Source organism: Macaca thibetana, chromosome 15, assembly GCF_024542745.1.
Source record: "Macaca thibetana thibetana isolate TM-01 chromosome 15, ASM2454274v1, whole genome shotgun sequence".
Taxonomy (NCBI): domain Eukaryota; kingdom Metazoa; phylum Chordata; class Mammalia; order Primates; family Cercopithecidae; genus Macaca; species Macaca thibetana.
Window position 1 is genome coordinate 101080829 of NC_065592.1, and position 17099 is coordinate 101097927.

The 17099-nt window shown below is 42.9% G+C and overlaps 2 protein-coding genes across 2 annotated transcripts in view; one reads left to right on the forward strand and one right to left on the reverse strand.

Annotated features, from left to right (window-relative positions):
• The window catches only part of CKS2 (CDC28 protein kinase regulatory subunit 2), a 974690-nt gene that overhangs the window by 693363 nt on the left and 264228 nt on the right, over positions 1–17099 (forward strand). The window lies entirely within an intron of this gene.
• Positions 1–17099, reverse strand: part of SHC3 (SHC adaptor protein 3) — a 172436-nt gene that overhangs the window by 31763 nt on the left and 123574 nt on the right. Inside the window, exons 7-11 of the mRNA XM_050761272.1 lie at positions 16327–16453; positions 10028–10178; positions 8905–9004; positions 5308–5466; positions 1155–1450 (exon numbers count right to left, since the gene is read on the reverse strand). Coding sequence (XP_050617229.1) covers positions 1155–1450; positions 5308–5466; positions 8905–9004; positions 10028–10178; positions 16327–16453 — 833 coding nt within the window. The remainder of the gene's footprint in view (positions 1–1154; positions 1451–5307; positions 5467–8904; positions 9005–10027; positions 10179–16326; positions 16454–17099) is intronic.

Here is a 17099-nt window from a genome sequence, read left to right on the forward strand (position 1 = left end):
GGCTCAAGCAATCCTCCCACCTCTGTCTCCTGAGTGGACTAGAGGCCGTCGCCACCACGCCTGGCTAATTTGCAAATTTCTAAAAGGCACAAACACAAAATGTTTTCTCAGAAGTACATGTATGTTAAAAAAGAAGATGGACTGGAAGGATATACATATATACGTTACATTCATGAGGAAGGGGCTGTCTCCGTGGAAGGGAAAGAGGAAGTAGCTACTGGCTGGAAGTGGGAAGTGGCTGCTTCCAAAGAAACAGAAAGAGGAACTGTTCAGAGTGCCAGGAGCTGGGGTGTTCAGGCAACTGAGTCTTGGCACCTGAGGTAATAAACCATTTTGGATAACACCCCCACCCCGACTCATGCAGTTTAATTGTGTTCCAGTCCAGCCGAAGACAAAAGCTTCATCCCTCCCTGTCAATCAGAAAATGCAATGTTTTTAACTCCTATTAAATAACTCTACCCTGCTTTGTTGTTTTCACTGGATAAAAGGTTTTAAACAATCCTGGAATTTCACTCAACGGTTAGGTTGATTTAACTACATTTATGAAGCTTAGCAATTCTTGGACTATGCCCCAGGTAAAGTCGAATGTGTTTCTTGACAGGAAGACGAAAAATTCAGGGAAACCTACAGGATTATTCAGATACAGCTATAGTGCCAGGGATGGCCAACATCACTAGGAGTTACTTCTCTAAACGGGAAAACTAGAGACTTAGCAAAGGGGGTTTCATTTACTGATCATCACATTTTACAGCCTTAGAACAAAATCCTCAGTGATTCAACTTTTTGACAGAAGCATTCAAGGTAAATATTAAAAGCCTAGACGCCTGTACTTCCTTGTCCACTAGAAACATGTTTGTAAGGAAAATGCTCTCAGTTTCTGTATTTATTTACTTTAAAGGACATAAAAGTCAAGGCTTTCAGCCTAGGCCATAATTCTAAAAGTTTTAAAACTTGTGTGGGACCCTGACCACTGGCTCCTGGCTCCTGGCTCTGGCCTGATGACAGGAGTTGTCTGTCCCTGGGTTCCCCTGAAGGACTCGGTAGGCACTTGTGGATAGAGGTGGGAACGTGGAGGTCATTTGACAAAGTGGAGACTGTTTAAGGCAGGTCTGCGCCCATCAGCAGGTCCGACCCCATCCCCACTGGGTGCTCACCGTGCCTTCCGGGTCCACGAGCAGCAGGTGCTTGGCCTGGCCATTGTGCATGCCCGTGAGGACAAAGGAGCCCGGGTTGGTGGTGCTCTTCCTGACCAGGAAGTCTCCGTCTTTCTCCAGCAGCCCCTCTGCCTCCTTCCTGCTCATCTCTCCTTGGTACCAAGTCTCAGCTTGCAGGTCCTCCAGCATCTTGGCATCCGGGGCTCTGGGTGACACAGGGCTGATGCACTCCACGGAGGCTGCCTTGCTTAACACGGGCCCCAAGGGCTGGTTCTTGAGAGCATCTTCAAAAGGTTCTGTCATCAACAACATTGATCAGCAACAAGTCAATCTCAAGAAGAGCAAATGATTAAAAAAAAAAATACAGTGAGAGAGATGGAAATGCAAAGGCAACTCCTCCAGAAGGGGAAAACAAAAACCACTGGAAAAAACTAGCTGGCTGGTAATATAACAAGAGCCATCATAACAAGCATTGAAAAGCACAGCCCAAATTTTGGCATGCCTTTCTGATGAGTCTGCTTTCCCAAGACAGCTGGGAGTTGTGCTATGTGCCAAGGAGTCAAGCACACCCTTTGTCTAGCTAGTTGGAATGACTTCATTTTTGCATGCTGCAGGAGGCCATGAATATCACATGCCATGTACTTTCTCTGGAACTTCAGCCAGCCTCTTTAACAAATTCGGAATAAAAATCTGCCAATACCAAAGGGAAAGATAAGCTACAAAGCTTTGATTTTATGCAAAACAGGAGCCCAATCCACCAAAGATTTATTTCAAAATCTTTGCATCAGGCAAATTTTTAAAAGAGAAAGCTTATGGGTATTGGGTGCCTCTTGTGTGACTTGCCCCAGGCTAGGAGCTCCACCTCCCCTTAACCTTCACTTGTTTCCCTGTGGAACGAGGCTCTCGAATGAGTGCTTGAGACCACACTTGGTTTCATCCCCTTCAGAGCACACTTCTCAGTGCAAGGCATGTGTGAATGGTGAGATGGCTGCTCTAACAATAAATACCAGCAGCAAAAGAAGTAGCCAGGCATGTCTAACTAAATTCCTATGTTCGATTTTCACATAAGGTAGTGTGTATGAAAGAACTCTGAAAACTGCACACAGTGCTATGCAAGTGGAAGGTAGTGCGATGATTATTTCAGCCTACACTGTCTACCCAGCACAACATAAGCAGCACAAGAACAGGAGTAGTTCTTTCCTGAGCATAACTACACCCTCAGAGCCCAGCATTGCTCCTGGGACACAGTTCATTCACTATCGTCAACAAATGCTGTAAAATAAGCCAAACTTGCTCATTGTTAGTACAGGGTGGGCAGAAGTGAGGTGAATAAATGAAACTAAAATTAGCTCTTTTTGACGCTTATTAATCTTTGACAGATTTGGAGATAAAAATAAGTTAGAATCATTGGCAAAAATTATGTTTGTGGATGTTCTTTTTCATCTGACTTTTTTCCTGATTACCTGGAATTATCATTTGTATTATACTGTTTCAACACCATCACCACCTTTGCTATCATCTACATCATCAAAATCGTCAGCATCATCTCCACCATCACCACTATATCCACATTCACTTTTATTGGCACCACCACCATCAGCATCACTACCATCGTCACCATCATCATCATCACCATTATCACCATCATCCCCATTGTTACCAGCATAACCATCATCAATACCATCATTGTCACCACCATCACTGTCACTACCAGCAGCAGCAGCAGCAGCAATAGCATCACCACCATCAACATCATCATCACTATCCCCTCACCATTATCACCACCACCACTACCATCAGCATCATCAGGATCATCACCATTATTACCACCATCTGCACTGTCATCATCACTATCATCACCATCACTGTCACCAGCATAACCATCATCATCACCATCACTGTCACCAGCAGCAACAGCAGCAGCAGCAGTAACAGGTGCAGCAGCAGGATCACCACCATCAGCACTATCATCACTATCACCATCACCATCATCACCACCACCACCACCATCGGCATCACCATCATCATCACCATCATTATCACCATCACCACCACCACCTTCACCACCAGCATCATCACCATCATCATCACCATCACCATCATCATCATCACTGTCACCACCACCACCACCATCATCATCAGCAGCAGCAGCATCACCATCACCACCATCATCACCATCACCATCAGTGCCACCATCACTATCACTACCATCACCATCTTTCTACCACCACCATCATCATCATCACCATCACCACTACCACCATCACCACCATCATCACCTCACCATTATCACCATCACCATCAGCACTATCATCACTATTACTACCATCACCATCATTATCACCACCACCACCACCATCAAAATCACCATCAGCAGCAGCACCACCATCACCACCATCGTCACATCAGCACCACTATTATGTAGAGCTACTGGTTCAAAATAAAGAACACAGAGTGCTGGCTTTATTTAGTTCCACACTTTTCAACTGGCACCAGCCTTTCTAAGGCTCTTTTTACATGCTGTTTCCCCTCCTTAGGTTTTGAGAGCAAGAGGAGAAATTAACTGATGGGAAAAGGGTAGCTCTGGTTCTCATTTTTTCATCCCAAACACCAGCCAATCTAACTTTCCTTAGGGTCTGAGTCCAGGAGACATTGGTAAATTGACTATATTAAACAGTAAAAATGGTCTAACCAAATATGGAACTATTAAACTGCAGTTTGGAGGTCCTAAAACAACTCCAGCAGAAGCTTGGAGAGCTACCACTGTGCTTTGCATCTTGAAAAAGTGGCTTCACATTTCTCAAGCTGTTTTCACATTTTTAAAAATAAAGGCACTGGCGGGACTGAATTAGGTGATCTAGCATTGAAGGTGGCTTCAAGCATTGAGATTCTACAGTTCTGACTTAGATGATTTTTGTAAGTCAAAATGGGGTTCCAGTGTGTCTGGGAAGTCAAATTTGCTAGGGAGAAACAGTGTTGTTGTGATGAGGTTGCCTAATTATAAAGGCACTTAACCCTGTCCTCACTCATAGAAAACACCACAAATCACAGGTATTGGCCCAGCAAGGCTGCCTTTCACAAATGATAAAGTTAGTTAACTTCTAGGATTCTTCATTTCCTCCTCTGTAAAATAAAGGTAACAGTAGTTATCATAATACTTACCAGTAAAAATTTAAAAATAGGTGTTTAGCACATGGTAGAAACTCATTCAGAACTAGTCTCCATTCCCTCCCTCTTCAGCCTATAAAATTCTCAAGGAATATGAAAAGCAAATTTTAGGATATAAAGCTCTTGTGAGCTTGTGATGCTCTTTCAAAATTCTTTAACAAAAATTTTCACTTTCGTTAATCAGTTCATGAATGATTTAATTTCCTCACTCTATATTACAAACAGAAAGTCCGTGGTACACATCCCACTACATTGCTGTCTGCAATAGATTCCTACTACTCTCCTTATCCTGTTTAGTTTTCATCACTGAGGAGCACTTACCACTACCTGGTAATAGATACAGTTGTTTATTTAACCTCCATGAGGTACAGACTTTGCTGGTTTTGTTTTCCTGTGTATCTCCATCAAGCAGAATAGTATTTGACAAATGGTAAGTGTTCAGTAAATATTTGGAGAGGGGTAAGAGGTGAGTGAGAGAGAAAAAAATGAGAGAAAACAATGAGAGAGCAAGTGGGAGGAGGGGAGAAAGAGAGAAAACCCTCATAAGAGAGGGGTGTGTTGCAGTTTCTTGCCTATCTGTTAAATGTTGGTCTGCTTCATAGACCGAGAGCTCTGTGGAAACACGGGCCATGCCATTTCATCTTTGCATCCTTAGCAACTAATACAGTAGCTGGCACATAATAGCCAATTACTATTTAAATGAATAAATAAACATTTGTGTGTACGTATATTGTCTCAATATATTTGCAGATCTTCAAGAGGAATGTCAATTCCAAAAAGAAGGGGAAATTGCTCTGTCTCTTGACTACAGAGAGGGTTACAATCCTAAACAAATCCAATCATCCCCCAGAAAAGTACAGCTAATCATCACCATTAATCAAAACCCTGCTATCAGAAAATTTAGTAATTACACAGATTTCAAATAAAAGGCAGGGTGAAAAGCAATCTCAAAAGAGAAGAAAACCAGAGACAAACAGAAACCCACTCATGTCAAAGAGGTCTTTCCTCGGGCTGCTCTCAGCGCTGCTGACCACAGTCGGCCAGGCCTGCGGTGGGATCTGCTGGGTGTTGACGTAGGTGGGTGCTTCTCCTGTGGGGGCCACGTGCAGTTTCCCTTCTGGCATGCTGTAGATGTCCAAGGACCCTGCAACAAGAAAGTGAGCCCCTTTTCTTTTATGACAGTGACACTGTTCAAGCCACCCAGCCCTTCACAGAGAAGCTCTTCCGCCTGCAAATGGGAAAACTCCTCCTTTAGATTCCTATCGGTGATATTGTCCTCTTCTGAGCTTGTCACCACACACTGTTGTAACCTGGCCAAGATGTTTTCCAGTCCTTCATATCAACATGGGATCTGCCAGCCAATGTCAGGATGGACACCTTGATGGCTCCACTGCGATGGCCTTAGCAAAGATTCTGGCCCTTGCTGCCCTAAGACGGCAGGAGCCTGGCAGGCAGAACATGCCTGGTCTCCTCCTCTCCTTGACAAATGCTTCAAGATCAGATAACTGAGCAGAAGGACCACAAGCCTTATTTTAATTGATCTCGGTTTTTTTTTTTTTTTTTTTTAAGGTAAGCAAATGCTTTATAAATTAACTTCATTCAAGCAATACAATAGAAGCTCTGTTCTATTGTAGGAAGGAACTGAGAGACTCCTTCCTTACAAAATAGGGCTGCAGTTACTGCTTCTGGGTCTGTGAAGGAAGCCCAGGGTGGGTGTGCAAGGGAAGAGCCCCCTCTGCTGAGGCAGTGATGCTGCCTCATGGGACTTCACAGCTAGGCAATGGGTTTGCTGAGGCTGGGCCCGGGCTGTTCTGTCACCCAGACCTAGTAGCCCGAGAACGCCTGCTCAGATCCTTCTCGGAGTCTTTTTGCGTGTGCGCCCTGTCTCCAATCTTCTTACATAAACATGTTCACAAGAACGCGCTGTGGCGTTCACATTTCTGGAAAGAGGGTGTCTTTCACACCCTATGGGCGGTGCTGTGTTGAAGCCAGCTCAATCCAGCTGGCAAGAGTTGGTTCAGGGCTTTTTAAAAAGCGTTCCCAAGAGCCTGTGGCTGGACGTTCGCCAGCACACCACTGTCTCCCAGCCTGTAGGTGTGAGAATGAAGTGTCGTGCTAACATTCCCTCACTGGGGAGCACCACCTGCACGGACTGTGTTTCTACTCTCCTAGTTCTCAACATGCTTTCTATATTGAAGAGTCTAGTCAGATTACGCGTCCTTGCTTAGTAACAGCTATTTGCAGTTTACACCTTTGTGTACATTGCAAACCAATCAGCCTTTAGAAAAGAATTTCACAAACAATATGTTAAAAGGAGAAGATCAGGAGCCCAAATGTATAATCTTCCTGACTACCCTTTCCCACCGGAGATGACAGCAGATGCTGAGCCGGGGCAGGAGAACATGTGCCATGGTAATACCTGAAGTTCACGTCCATTGGGGATAATATCTGCCAGCAAATTAATAAGTGACATTCTAATTTGTTCTGTGAGAAAAGATATTTATTGTTTTCTTTTCTTTTTTTTTTTTGGCAGAGTCTCACTCTGTCGCAGAGGCTGGAGTGCAGTGGCACGATATCGGCCCACTGCAGCCTCCACCTCCCAGGTTCAAGTGATTCTCCTGCCTCAGCCTCCCGAGTAGCTAGGATTACAGGTACGCACCACCATACCTGCCTAATTTTTTGTATTTTTAGTAGAGACGGGGTTTCACCATGTTGGCCAGGCTGACCTGGAACTCCTGACCTCATGTAATCCTCCTGACTCGGCTTCCCAAAGTGCTGGAATTACAGGCCTGAGATACCACACCCCACCTATTTATTGTTTTCAAAGAAGAGTTGGAAATTTATTGAGAGCTCTGAGTCTCAAGTTCCAGGCCAGGAGCTCATTCTGCTACATCATCTGTTCTCGATCTGGCTGGAATAACTTGAATATATCAAAAACAAGACCTATTTTAAAATAAACCTGACATATTTTGCAATAAAGTAAATATATAACAGAAATAATGTGTCTCCTTTATTCTTTAGCAGTTATTATATGTCTATGCACACACATGTTATGGAAATACATTTTAAATGCATATAGAACAAGGATAAATAGCCATAGTGAAAATGCCCCTCTGGCAAAGTTATGACTCTGATTTGCTATTTCCAGCCTATTCTGAGGCAGAACATGTGGTGGCTTCTGCCAGACCTTATGTTTTATTGACTGGGCCAGCACTGTGGGTCTTCCTGCATCTGGGGCAGGCAAGACATGAAATTCTGTTACACAGAGGACATTTAAAAAATGTATTGTCATTTGCTTCCTGGCATAAATAGCTATAATGAAGGAATAAGCCTCAATATTAAACCAATATGTTTAAATTTAGATACACAGAAGCATCAGTTGCCCCCATCCCCTTCAGATCTTACGGACTTAGTAGCCAGGATCCCAGAGCTATTGAAAGAGTTATAAATTTTTTTGAGAAGGGAAAAAGGTTAAAATTAAAAGACATTCTTAAAGGATTAGACTGAGATATAAACACATTCATACATATTTGTATGTGTATATATAACTGTCTAGAGAATAAAGACTTACGTGAGCAATTAGCAGTTACTTCTTAGATAGTTGTATCTAAATTATTATGGCTGTATCTAAATATATTTGAATCATTTGCAGATATGTGACTTATAGACACTTATATCAACATTAGTTATAAGGTAGGTGCATGTTATTACGACTGTAAGATGCAGCAGTGTTCTCTAAGAGTATCCAGGGCCTGTGAGAGATGCATATCCCTGGTACCACATCTGCCTCAATCCCCAGCTTAGAGTAGGGGGCTTCACATTCCCCAAAAAGCGGACCCTGAGTAAAGGGAAGGCGAATGAGACAAGGAAGGAAAGGCAACAATTTGTTGTGGGAGTCACTGGGGCTCAACCTCAACCTTAGAGTTGCCTCACGAGTTCCCATCAGAAACTGGGGTGAAGGTGTGCCTGAGACGTCAACTTCTCAGCACCCCTGGGCATGGAAGCTTTCCCAGCATGGAGGTGTACAGTCTCAGGGGCATGAGGCAGTGCGTGCCCACGAGGTGTGAATGGTCCTGGAGCTGCAGGGAGGCACCACATAATTGGTGCCAGGAGATGTCTACAACACTGTTGTTTTGTTTTTTTTTCTTTTTTGAGACAGGGTTTTGCTGGAGTGCAATGGCGTGATCTCGGCTCACTGCAACCCCCACCTCCTGGGATCAAGTGATTCTCCTGCCTCAGCCTCCCAAGTAGCTGGGATTACAGGCACCTGCCACCGCGCTCGGCTAATTTTTTTTTTATTTAGTAGAGTTGGGGTTTCACTGTGTTAGTCAGGCTGGTCTCGAACTCCTGACCTCAGGTGATCCTCCCACCTCAGCCTCCCAAAGTGCTGGGATTACAGGCGTGCACCACTGCGCGTTGCGCCACATTGTTGCCTCTGTTTCTATGGTCTAGTCAGGATTCTATAGCAACACACACAGCAAATATATCCAGGGGTCATTTTGTCAGTCCACAGAAAATAGGCGATCCAGTGGTGAGCATGTTACTTTTGAAAAGTGTCTTTTGTGTTTCTCACCCATCTCACCTTGTCTCTCATTTTGCCTGAAAGGTGCTTGCTGCCAGTCTTCACCAAAGGTGTCTCCTAAGTGTCTTCCCTGGTAATAAGTCTGCTCTTTTCCTGCAAACTAGAGACACATGTAAATAACACAGAACGAAAAAATTATTTTCTTCTCATTTCCCCACTTTTGAAAGCCACAAGACAGTTAGCAAATTGATGCTTAAGGTGGATCAAATCCTCTGATACACCCAATTTTCCCTTCATGCCTCACGGTTGGCATTAAGATTTGGGAAATAAGTTTGTGTGAGTGTGAGGAAAAGGCTGCATCTCCATCAAAATTACACATGCCCCCCCTTGTTTTCATTACCCCCACCACCCCTCCCGAAGTGTGACTGTAAATCAAGCTCTTCCATATGTATGTCCTAAAATAAATTTCAATTACAGAGTATCTATGTGTCAGAACACACTTCCCACATAACACATACGCCCATGATTGTTCACACTTGGGCAAGTCCACTCTGTAAACCAGGAAACTTCCTTCAAAAAATCAGGAAATTCCCTCTCAGTGTCAGATCCCTGAGCTCGATGTTATTTTGCCATTTTTAGTGGTGCCATTATCATTCACAAAAGGTAGTAATGTTAAAAATTTCCTATAACAAAATAGAAATATCATAACTCTAGAAAGCAATTGCCTTACTAGAATTTTGAGTTGGACATAAAGCAAGGGAATGAATAAAATAGAAAACTCATAAAATTCTCATCCTTTTAAGGGTCTATATTCACTCCTTTTCAGAGAACCCAATGCCTCCCAAGCCTTTTTAAAATCTTAAATTCTCTCTTTCCCTCACTGAGATCACAGTATGATGGAATACATCTGAGGGTACAGAGGACACCCCCAGACTCATATCCCAGGAATCACAACACAGTTCCAAAGCGTTTGGCTAATGCTTTATGATGTTAACACACACAAAGCCTCTCCTCATCTGCATGCCTCATGAAATCCAGTGAGAGAAAGTTCATGATTTACCGTGTTAAAAATGGAATAGAACATCAGCCTGAAATAAAACAAACAAACAAAAAAACAAAACAAAAGGAAATAAAGTTGAGTTAGCCTCCATTCCTTATACAGAGAAAAAAATATAAGACTTACCTGTGCAGTGTCAGGAGCATGGGGTCTGGGTTTCAGTCGAGCATCAAGAAAGCCCCCTGGAGGAGGCATCTTGCTTGGGATGCTGTTGTAGTACGGGTGGTCTGAGCCTTCTCCCTCCTCTTCTGTCCATGGCTCATCCAGACTCTGCATTCTGTTAAAGGAAGATTTCCAAGGGCTTTAGCCAAAAGTTAAGCTTGCAGCCAAAACCAACGAATCTAATGTTAGCGCCTGTTATCAAGAAAAGAGAGTTTAGTCAGTGCCTCTTCAGCCATCCAGGTCTCACGCATAGATGAAAAGCAGACGAGTGGTTTAGCAAAAAATCTCTGCCATATTCAGAGTTTCACTCACTGGAACATTTCAGTCATGTTTGAATGAGGTCCTTTTGTAAAAGGACATTTTAATTAAGAAAGAAACTATGCCTAAGGATAGCCAGCTCCTCAAGGGACAGCACACATTTTTGTAAGCCATGAAATTGATCCCAAACAAAACCAACTACAAAATGGAAATTTAGTGATAAGAGGGAAAATGGTAGAATATGAACCTCTCAAAATTCTCCCTTCTGCTATTTGAAAAAACTGTTGTGCTTCAAAGGACAATGTCAAGAAAGTAAAAATACAAACCGCAAAATGGGAGAAAATATTTGCTAACATGTATCTTAAAAGAGACATGTATCTAGAATATATAAAGTACTCCTACAACTCAACAATGAAAAGACAGCCCGATCTTAAAAGGGAGCTAAGGTTTTGAGCAGACTTTTCTCCAGAGATACACAAAAGGCCAAAAAGCACAAGAAAAGAAGCTCGACATCGTTAGTCATCAGGAAAATGCACATCAAAACCACAACCAGAGACCAATTCATCCCCACTAGGGTAGCTATAATCAAAGAGATAGACAAGAAAAAGTATTGATAAGAACATGGGGATATTAGAACCCTCACACATTGCTGATGAGACTGTAAAATGGTGCAGCCACTTTGGAAAATAGCTTTGCAGTTTCAGCATAACCATATGACCACAGAATTTCACTCCCAGTTATATACATAAGAATATTGCAACATATGTCCACAAAGAAACTTGTATACATCTTCACAGCAGCAATGTTCATAAGAGCTAAAAGGTAGGGCTGGGTGCAGTGGCTCACACCTGTAATCCCAGCATTTTGAGAGGCCAAGGCTGGCAGATCATGAGGTCAGGAGTTCAAGACCAACTTGGCCAACATGGTGAAACCCCATCTCTACTAAAGATACAAAAATTAGCCGGGCGTGGTAGCACGTGTCTGTAATCCCAGCCACTCGGGAAGCTGAGACAGGAGAATTGCTTGAACCTGGGAGGCGGAGGTTGCAGTGAGCCGAGATCGCGCCACTGCACGCCAGCCGGGGTGACAGAGCAAGACTCCATCTCAAAAAAAAAAAAAAAGGTAGAAGCACCCAACTGTCCACAAACTAATGACTGGATGAACAAAAGGTGATATATCTATACATTCAAATATTACTAAGAACTCTAAAATGAAAGAAATACTGACAGATCTTACATGAGTGAATCTTGAAAATATTCTTCTAAGTGAAAGAAGCCAGATACATACAGTATGATTCCATTTATATGAAATGTCCAGAATGGGCAAATCCATAGAGACAGAAAGTAGTTTAGTGGTTGGCAGGAGAGGAGGGAGTGGAGAATGGGGAGTAATTGCTGATGAGTATAGAGTTTCTTTGGGGGGGTAATGAAAATGTTCTGGAATTAATGGTGATAACTGTACAACTTTTGAATATAACAAATCAACTGAATTGTAAACTTTAAAAGGGCGATTTGATTATATATGAATTATCAATTTTAAAAATAATAATAAATGGAGTCTTAGTGGCATCTGATTTGTTTTTCAAAGTCTTCTTCGGTTTTGGGTTGAAATACCCTTGGATTTCTGCAAGGAAAATCCTCCAAGAAAAATCAGACCATACCAAAAAATCCACTGATGGATTGAGTGATTGATTTTTTTGAGACAGGGTCTCGCTCTGTCACCCAGGTTGGAGTGCAGTGGTGTGATCACGGCTCACTGCAACTTCTGCCTCCCAGGCAAGCCATCCTCCCGCTTCAGCCTCCTGAGTAGCTGGAACTACAGGCACGCACCCTTGCACCTGGCTAATTTTTGTATTTTTAGTAGAGATGGGGTTTTGCCATGTTGCCCAGGCTGGTCTCACAGTCCTGGGATCAAACGATCCACCCGCCTCAGCCTCCCAAAGTACTGGGATTACAGGCATAATCCTGCAATCCATACCTGGCCAAAAATCCATTTATACAAAAGTACTATTTTTTCTGGGTGCGGTGGCTCAAGCCTGTAATCCTAACACTTTTATGAGGCTGAGATGGGCGGATCACCTGAGGTCAGGAGTTTGAGACCAGCCTGACCAACATGGAGAAACCCTGTCTCTACTAAAAATACAAAATTAGCTGGCCATGGTGGTGCACGCCTATAATCCCAGCTACTCGGGAGGCAGGAGAATCGCTTGAACCCAGGAGGCAGAGGTTGCAGTGAGTTGAGATCGCACCACGCCACTCTAGCCTGGGCAACAAGAGAGAAATTCTGTTTCAAAAAAAAAAAAAAAAGTACTATTTTTTATTTCCAGTTGAAGATGTGCAATGAATCCAGATATCCAGATCAGAGTCTCTTCCCCAGTAATAACATAATGAACAACAACAACAAAAATTCACAAATAGTAAATCTATACACTCACCTGCAGCGAGAGAAGGACCGGAGAAGCCTGACTCCCCGACGCTGAACTCACAGCTTGGTCGGCCTCACACTGCCACACTCCCTCTACCCTCACCTGTCCTCATCTTTACCCCAAAGAAACTAAACTGAATGTAGCAAATCCTAATACCTCCAGGAAATATTTCCCTGTATGGAGACACATGGCCTGAGGGATTGAGTAGAAAATCCAAGAACTTCTCCAAAACAGAAGCCCCCGTCTTGCTGGCCCCTAAGATCTCGGCATCCCAGAAGGAAAACCTGCCAGTACGGCCACAGGTCAGGTCCCCAGAGAATGGGGCTGGAACAGCGGGATGCAGTGGGGTTCTCTCATGCTCCCAGGCTGCTTCCAGTTGGAGGAATGGAGCTGGAACGGAAGGCAGGGCTTCCCCTCGCCCCTCCCTCAGACAGTACCCTGCAGACACCAGCAGCCTCTGCAGGATGAGGTGAGGCGGGTGTCAGGTCACCGACAGTATGAAGCTACAGGCAGGGCCCTTTGTCGTTATTCTGCTTTAGAAATGATAGGCCGGCTGGGGGCGGTGGCTCACGCCTGTAGTCCCAGCACTTTGGGAGGCTGAGGCGGGCGGATCACAAGGGATCGAGACCTTTCTGGCTAACACAGTGACACCCTGTCTCTACTAAAAATACAAAAAATTAGCCAAGCATGGTGGCAGGCCCCTGTAGTCCCAGCTACTCGGGAGGCTGAGGCAGGATAACTGCACGAACCCAGGAGGCGGAGCTTGCAGAGAGCCGAGATCGTGCCACTGCACTCCAGCCTGGGTGAAAGAGTGAGACTCCGTCAAAAAAAAAAGAAAAAAAAAAAAAAAAAAAAAAAAAAAACGGAAATGATATGCCAATACTTGCATTTGGAGGTGACATTTTTCTCAGTGGATAAGATCCTGTCTACTAGATTTTCTTTCCCCAAAAGTCCTTCAAACTTCACCATATACAAACATGTACAGAACTTCATACTTTAGGTACACTGCCAAAGGAGTATGTATGGTAGTTAAACTAACTCCTTCCATTCATTTTTGTATGTATTATCTTAAGAGCATTTATTTGGCTCTTATTCAACATTTCAGAAACAAAGGCTAGCATAATAATTAACATGAAATATACTTATGCATCCCCCATGGAGATTAAATGTTAACTTTTTGATTTATTATGTTAAATCAAGTTTAGCCTAAAGCTACCTCCTTACATATTTAAATTTGGCCTAAAGGTTTCTCTGTACATCCTGAACTATCCAAGTGGAGGTGTAAACAGACCGTAGCCTACTCTTGTGCCAATCACCAAGTTTTGGCCAATCAAATGCAGCCAACTGTTTGAACTGTGTTCAAATAAGGCAAACGCAACCAATCCAGCTGTTTCTGAACCTCACTTCCATTTTCTGTAGGTCATTTTCCTTTTTCTGTCCATAAATCTTCTTCCACCACGTGGCTGCCCTGGAGTCCCCTAGTCTATCCTGGCTGGGAGGCTGCTCTGTGCGTGAATTGTTCATCGCTCAATTAAACTCCTTTAAATTTAATCTCGCTGAAATTTTTCTTTTATCAATTACATGCTTCCCTTTTTAATAAAATTTGGCAAACTTATGTTGGATGGATACACAGATATATTATAAGTAAAATGTTAATGGTAGAAGCTAGATGGTGTCTATACAGTTCTTTGTGTATATTGGAACATTTTTATTATAAAATGGTGTAGGGGGATATGCTTGACAAATACAGTCAAACACAACCCATCCACCCGCACCCCTGCCATGTCCTCACATATCCTGGAGTTATGTATAGTATTTTTGCATTATTTTGTTGTTGTTTGTGTGTCTGATTTTTTGAGATGGAGTCTTGCTCGTTGCCCAGGTTGAAGTGCAGTGGCACAATCTCAGCTTACTGCAACTGCCACCTCCCTAGTTCAAGTGATTCTCTTGCCTCAGCTTCCCAAGTATCTGGGACTACAGATGTGCATCACCATGCCCAGCTAATTTTTGTATTTTTAGTAGAGATGGGATTTCACTGAGTTGACCAGGCTTGTCTCAAACTCCTGACCTCAGGTGATCCGCCCACCTCGGCCTCCCAAAGTGCTGGGATTACAGGCACAAGCCACTGTGCCTGGCCTTGTGTATTTATGTATTCCACATATTTATTTATCCATATACTATAGATGCAATCATGTATATTTTCAAAATTTTCATAAATGGTTCATATCCTTTTGTAACTTGCTCTTTTTTATTTCACTATAAATTTTGAGATTTATGCTGGTAGTACATGTATATTGGTGAATTCTTATTAACTATTATGTCCTATTATACACAAAATAAAAAATGTTTCCTCACTCTCCTACCTACATTTGGGTTGCTGTCACTGTTTGCCTCTAACTCTTCTATACACGTCTTCCTGTCCCAATTTGTTGAAGTTTCTTTCTTTCTTATTATTTTTTTTAATGTGATGGCCATAAGGGAGAATTGAATTCTAGCATTTTCAACCTCTGGAGTGAAGTTTTTAGCAACGTGGAAACGGTGGGTCCTGCAGAGGCACCTCCAAAATGAATGTCTTAAACAGAATTCTCCAGGGAAAGAGGAAAAGAAATGAAAAGTCTCTTTGAAGAAAGGCAAAGACTGAGAAGGGAGATGAAAGAAGGCTTCACAATCATAAAAGCAAAGGTAGAGTCTGACTCTAGAACTAAGGCATAGAAGAATGTGGCTTTAGAAGTTTGAAAAAAGTACAGAGTAAATTTAGGAATAGTAAAGTTTTGTTTATGGTGAACACACCATTAGAATAGATTTTCATTATGCAAGTTCAATCAAGGACAGAATATTGAACGACCGAAATGCCCCATATTACTTTTCTTTTAATGCTTGATGCTGTATGGAATATTCTTACATCCTAAGGAAACTCAGTGATAGAACCTGAACATTTTTTTATAATAAACTAAACATCTCCCAACTCCTCTTCACACTCACTATTTTGTTGAACATTAAAAAAAACCTATGGTGCCACTCTTATTCGTACTTCACAGATAAAGCTGCTGAGACTCAAGGAGTTTACAGAACTTGCTCAGGGCCGCCTGGAAGGTAAACAAACTACCAAGTCATTAAGCTGCAAAGGCCAGTGAAGCAGAAACTATGCTGGTAGCCAGCACAGTGCCTCACGGAGGGGACCTCTTGCAGCACGACTTTGGCTAATCGTAATGACAAGGACAATGGGACACACAGAACCGGTGGTGACATAGACCCGAAGAGGTGACATATGGAAGCATCACATGGCTGCAGAGGAAACAGAAGAAAAAAATTTATAATGAAGTCGCTTTTCTGTAACCTTGGCGACCGTCACTATAGTTTCAAGAAAATGTTTTTCTACACATTCAAAGCATCATCCATATGTTGGCTTCCATCTGTTGGTTTTCTGTGCCATATCCCGGCACCAACCAGGTGTCTCAGAGCCCAGGAAGCCCTGTGATTAATTGTGCCTGTCCAGAGCACAGCTCAGGGACGTGGTTTCAAGAGGAAAGGTCATGAAACCCACATAGGCTATTGCAAATGGTGTCACAGCACTACTCACCGATCATGGAGAGCGGGAATCTTGGTAGGACACTGTAAATATTGCTTAAACCGGAGCTCAAAGGCTTGTCCTATGGAGCCGATGACATCCTGGGCCAGCCCATCACAGCATTCCAAAATGTGACAAGCTGGGAAAGCAAGTGACATGGGCCTATTAGAGACAGACACTGGTGCTACCTGGGCTCCTCTACAAAGAGCCCTTGCTGAGGTCAGAGGGACAGAGAAGTGCATGCTTCTTCCATAATATGTCCTAGCAGATCCAACCGCAGCTTCATCTCTGGGTAGGGAATCCTACGGCTACAACATTTCACAGTAGGCATGCATTTCTTAATAGCCTATTGTCTACAAAATTATAGGTTTCATTTTTAAATAAATTAAATAATTTTCAAGCTCAGTTTGATGGTCTTCAATTTCTTTAGAGTCTATAAAGCATCAGTTCTGATGTCAATAGGGAAAAATTGTTTAGAAGGAGACTTCAGCATGACAAAGAGCCTGATCTCGACGTGAACTAGGCCCCTTTAAACCCATGAGGCCTTAAAAAAACGGACTGGAACCAGCACCTGATGAATGAATCTTGATTTATTCAGTGGACTTAGAGCAAGTTGTTCACTTACTTCTTAGTGGGGGTAAAGTGTTGACCACCCTATGTGGCCACTCAAAACAATAAGGAAACCTTCGAAGATGAATATAAAGAGATATTAATTATCAGTGTGACATGCCATTAACATGACACATGCATCTACATAAATTTGAGACTGGATATTCATGCAGATT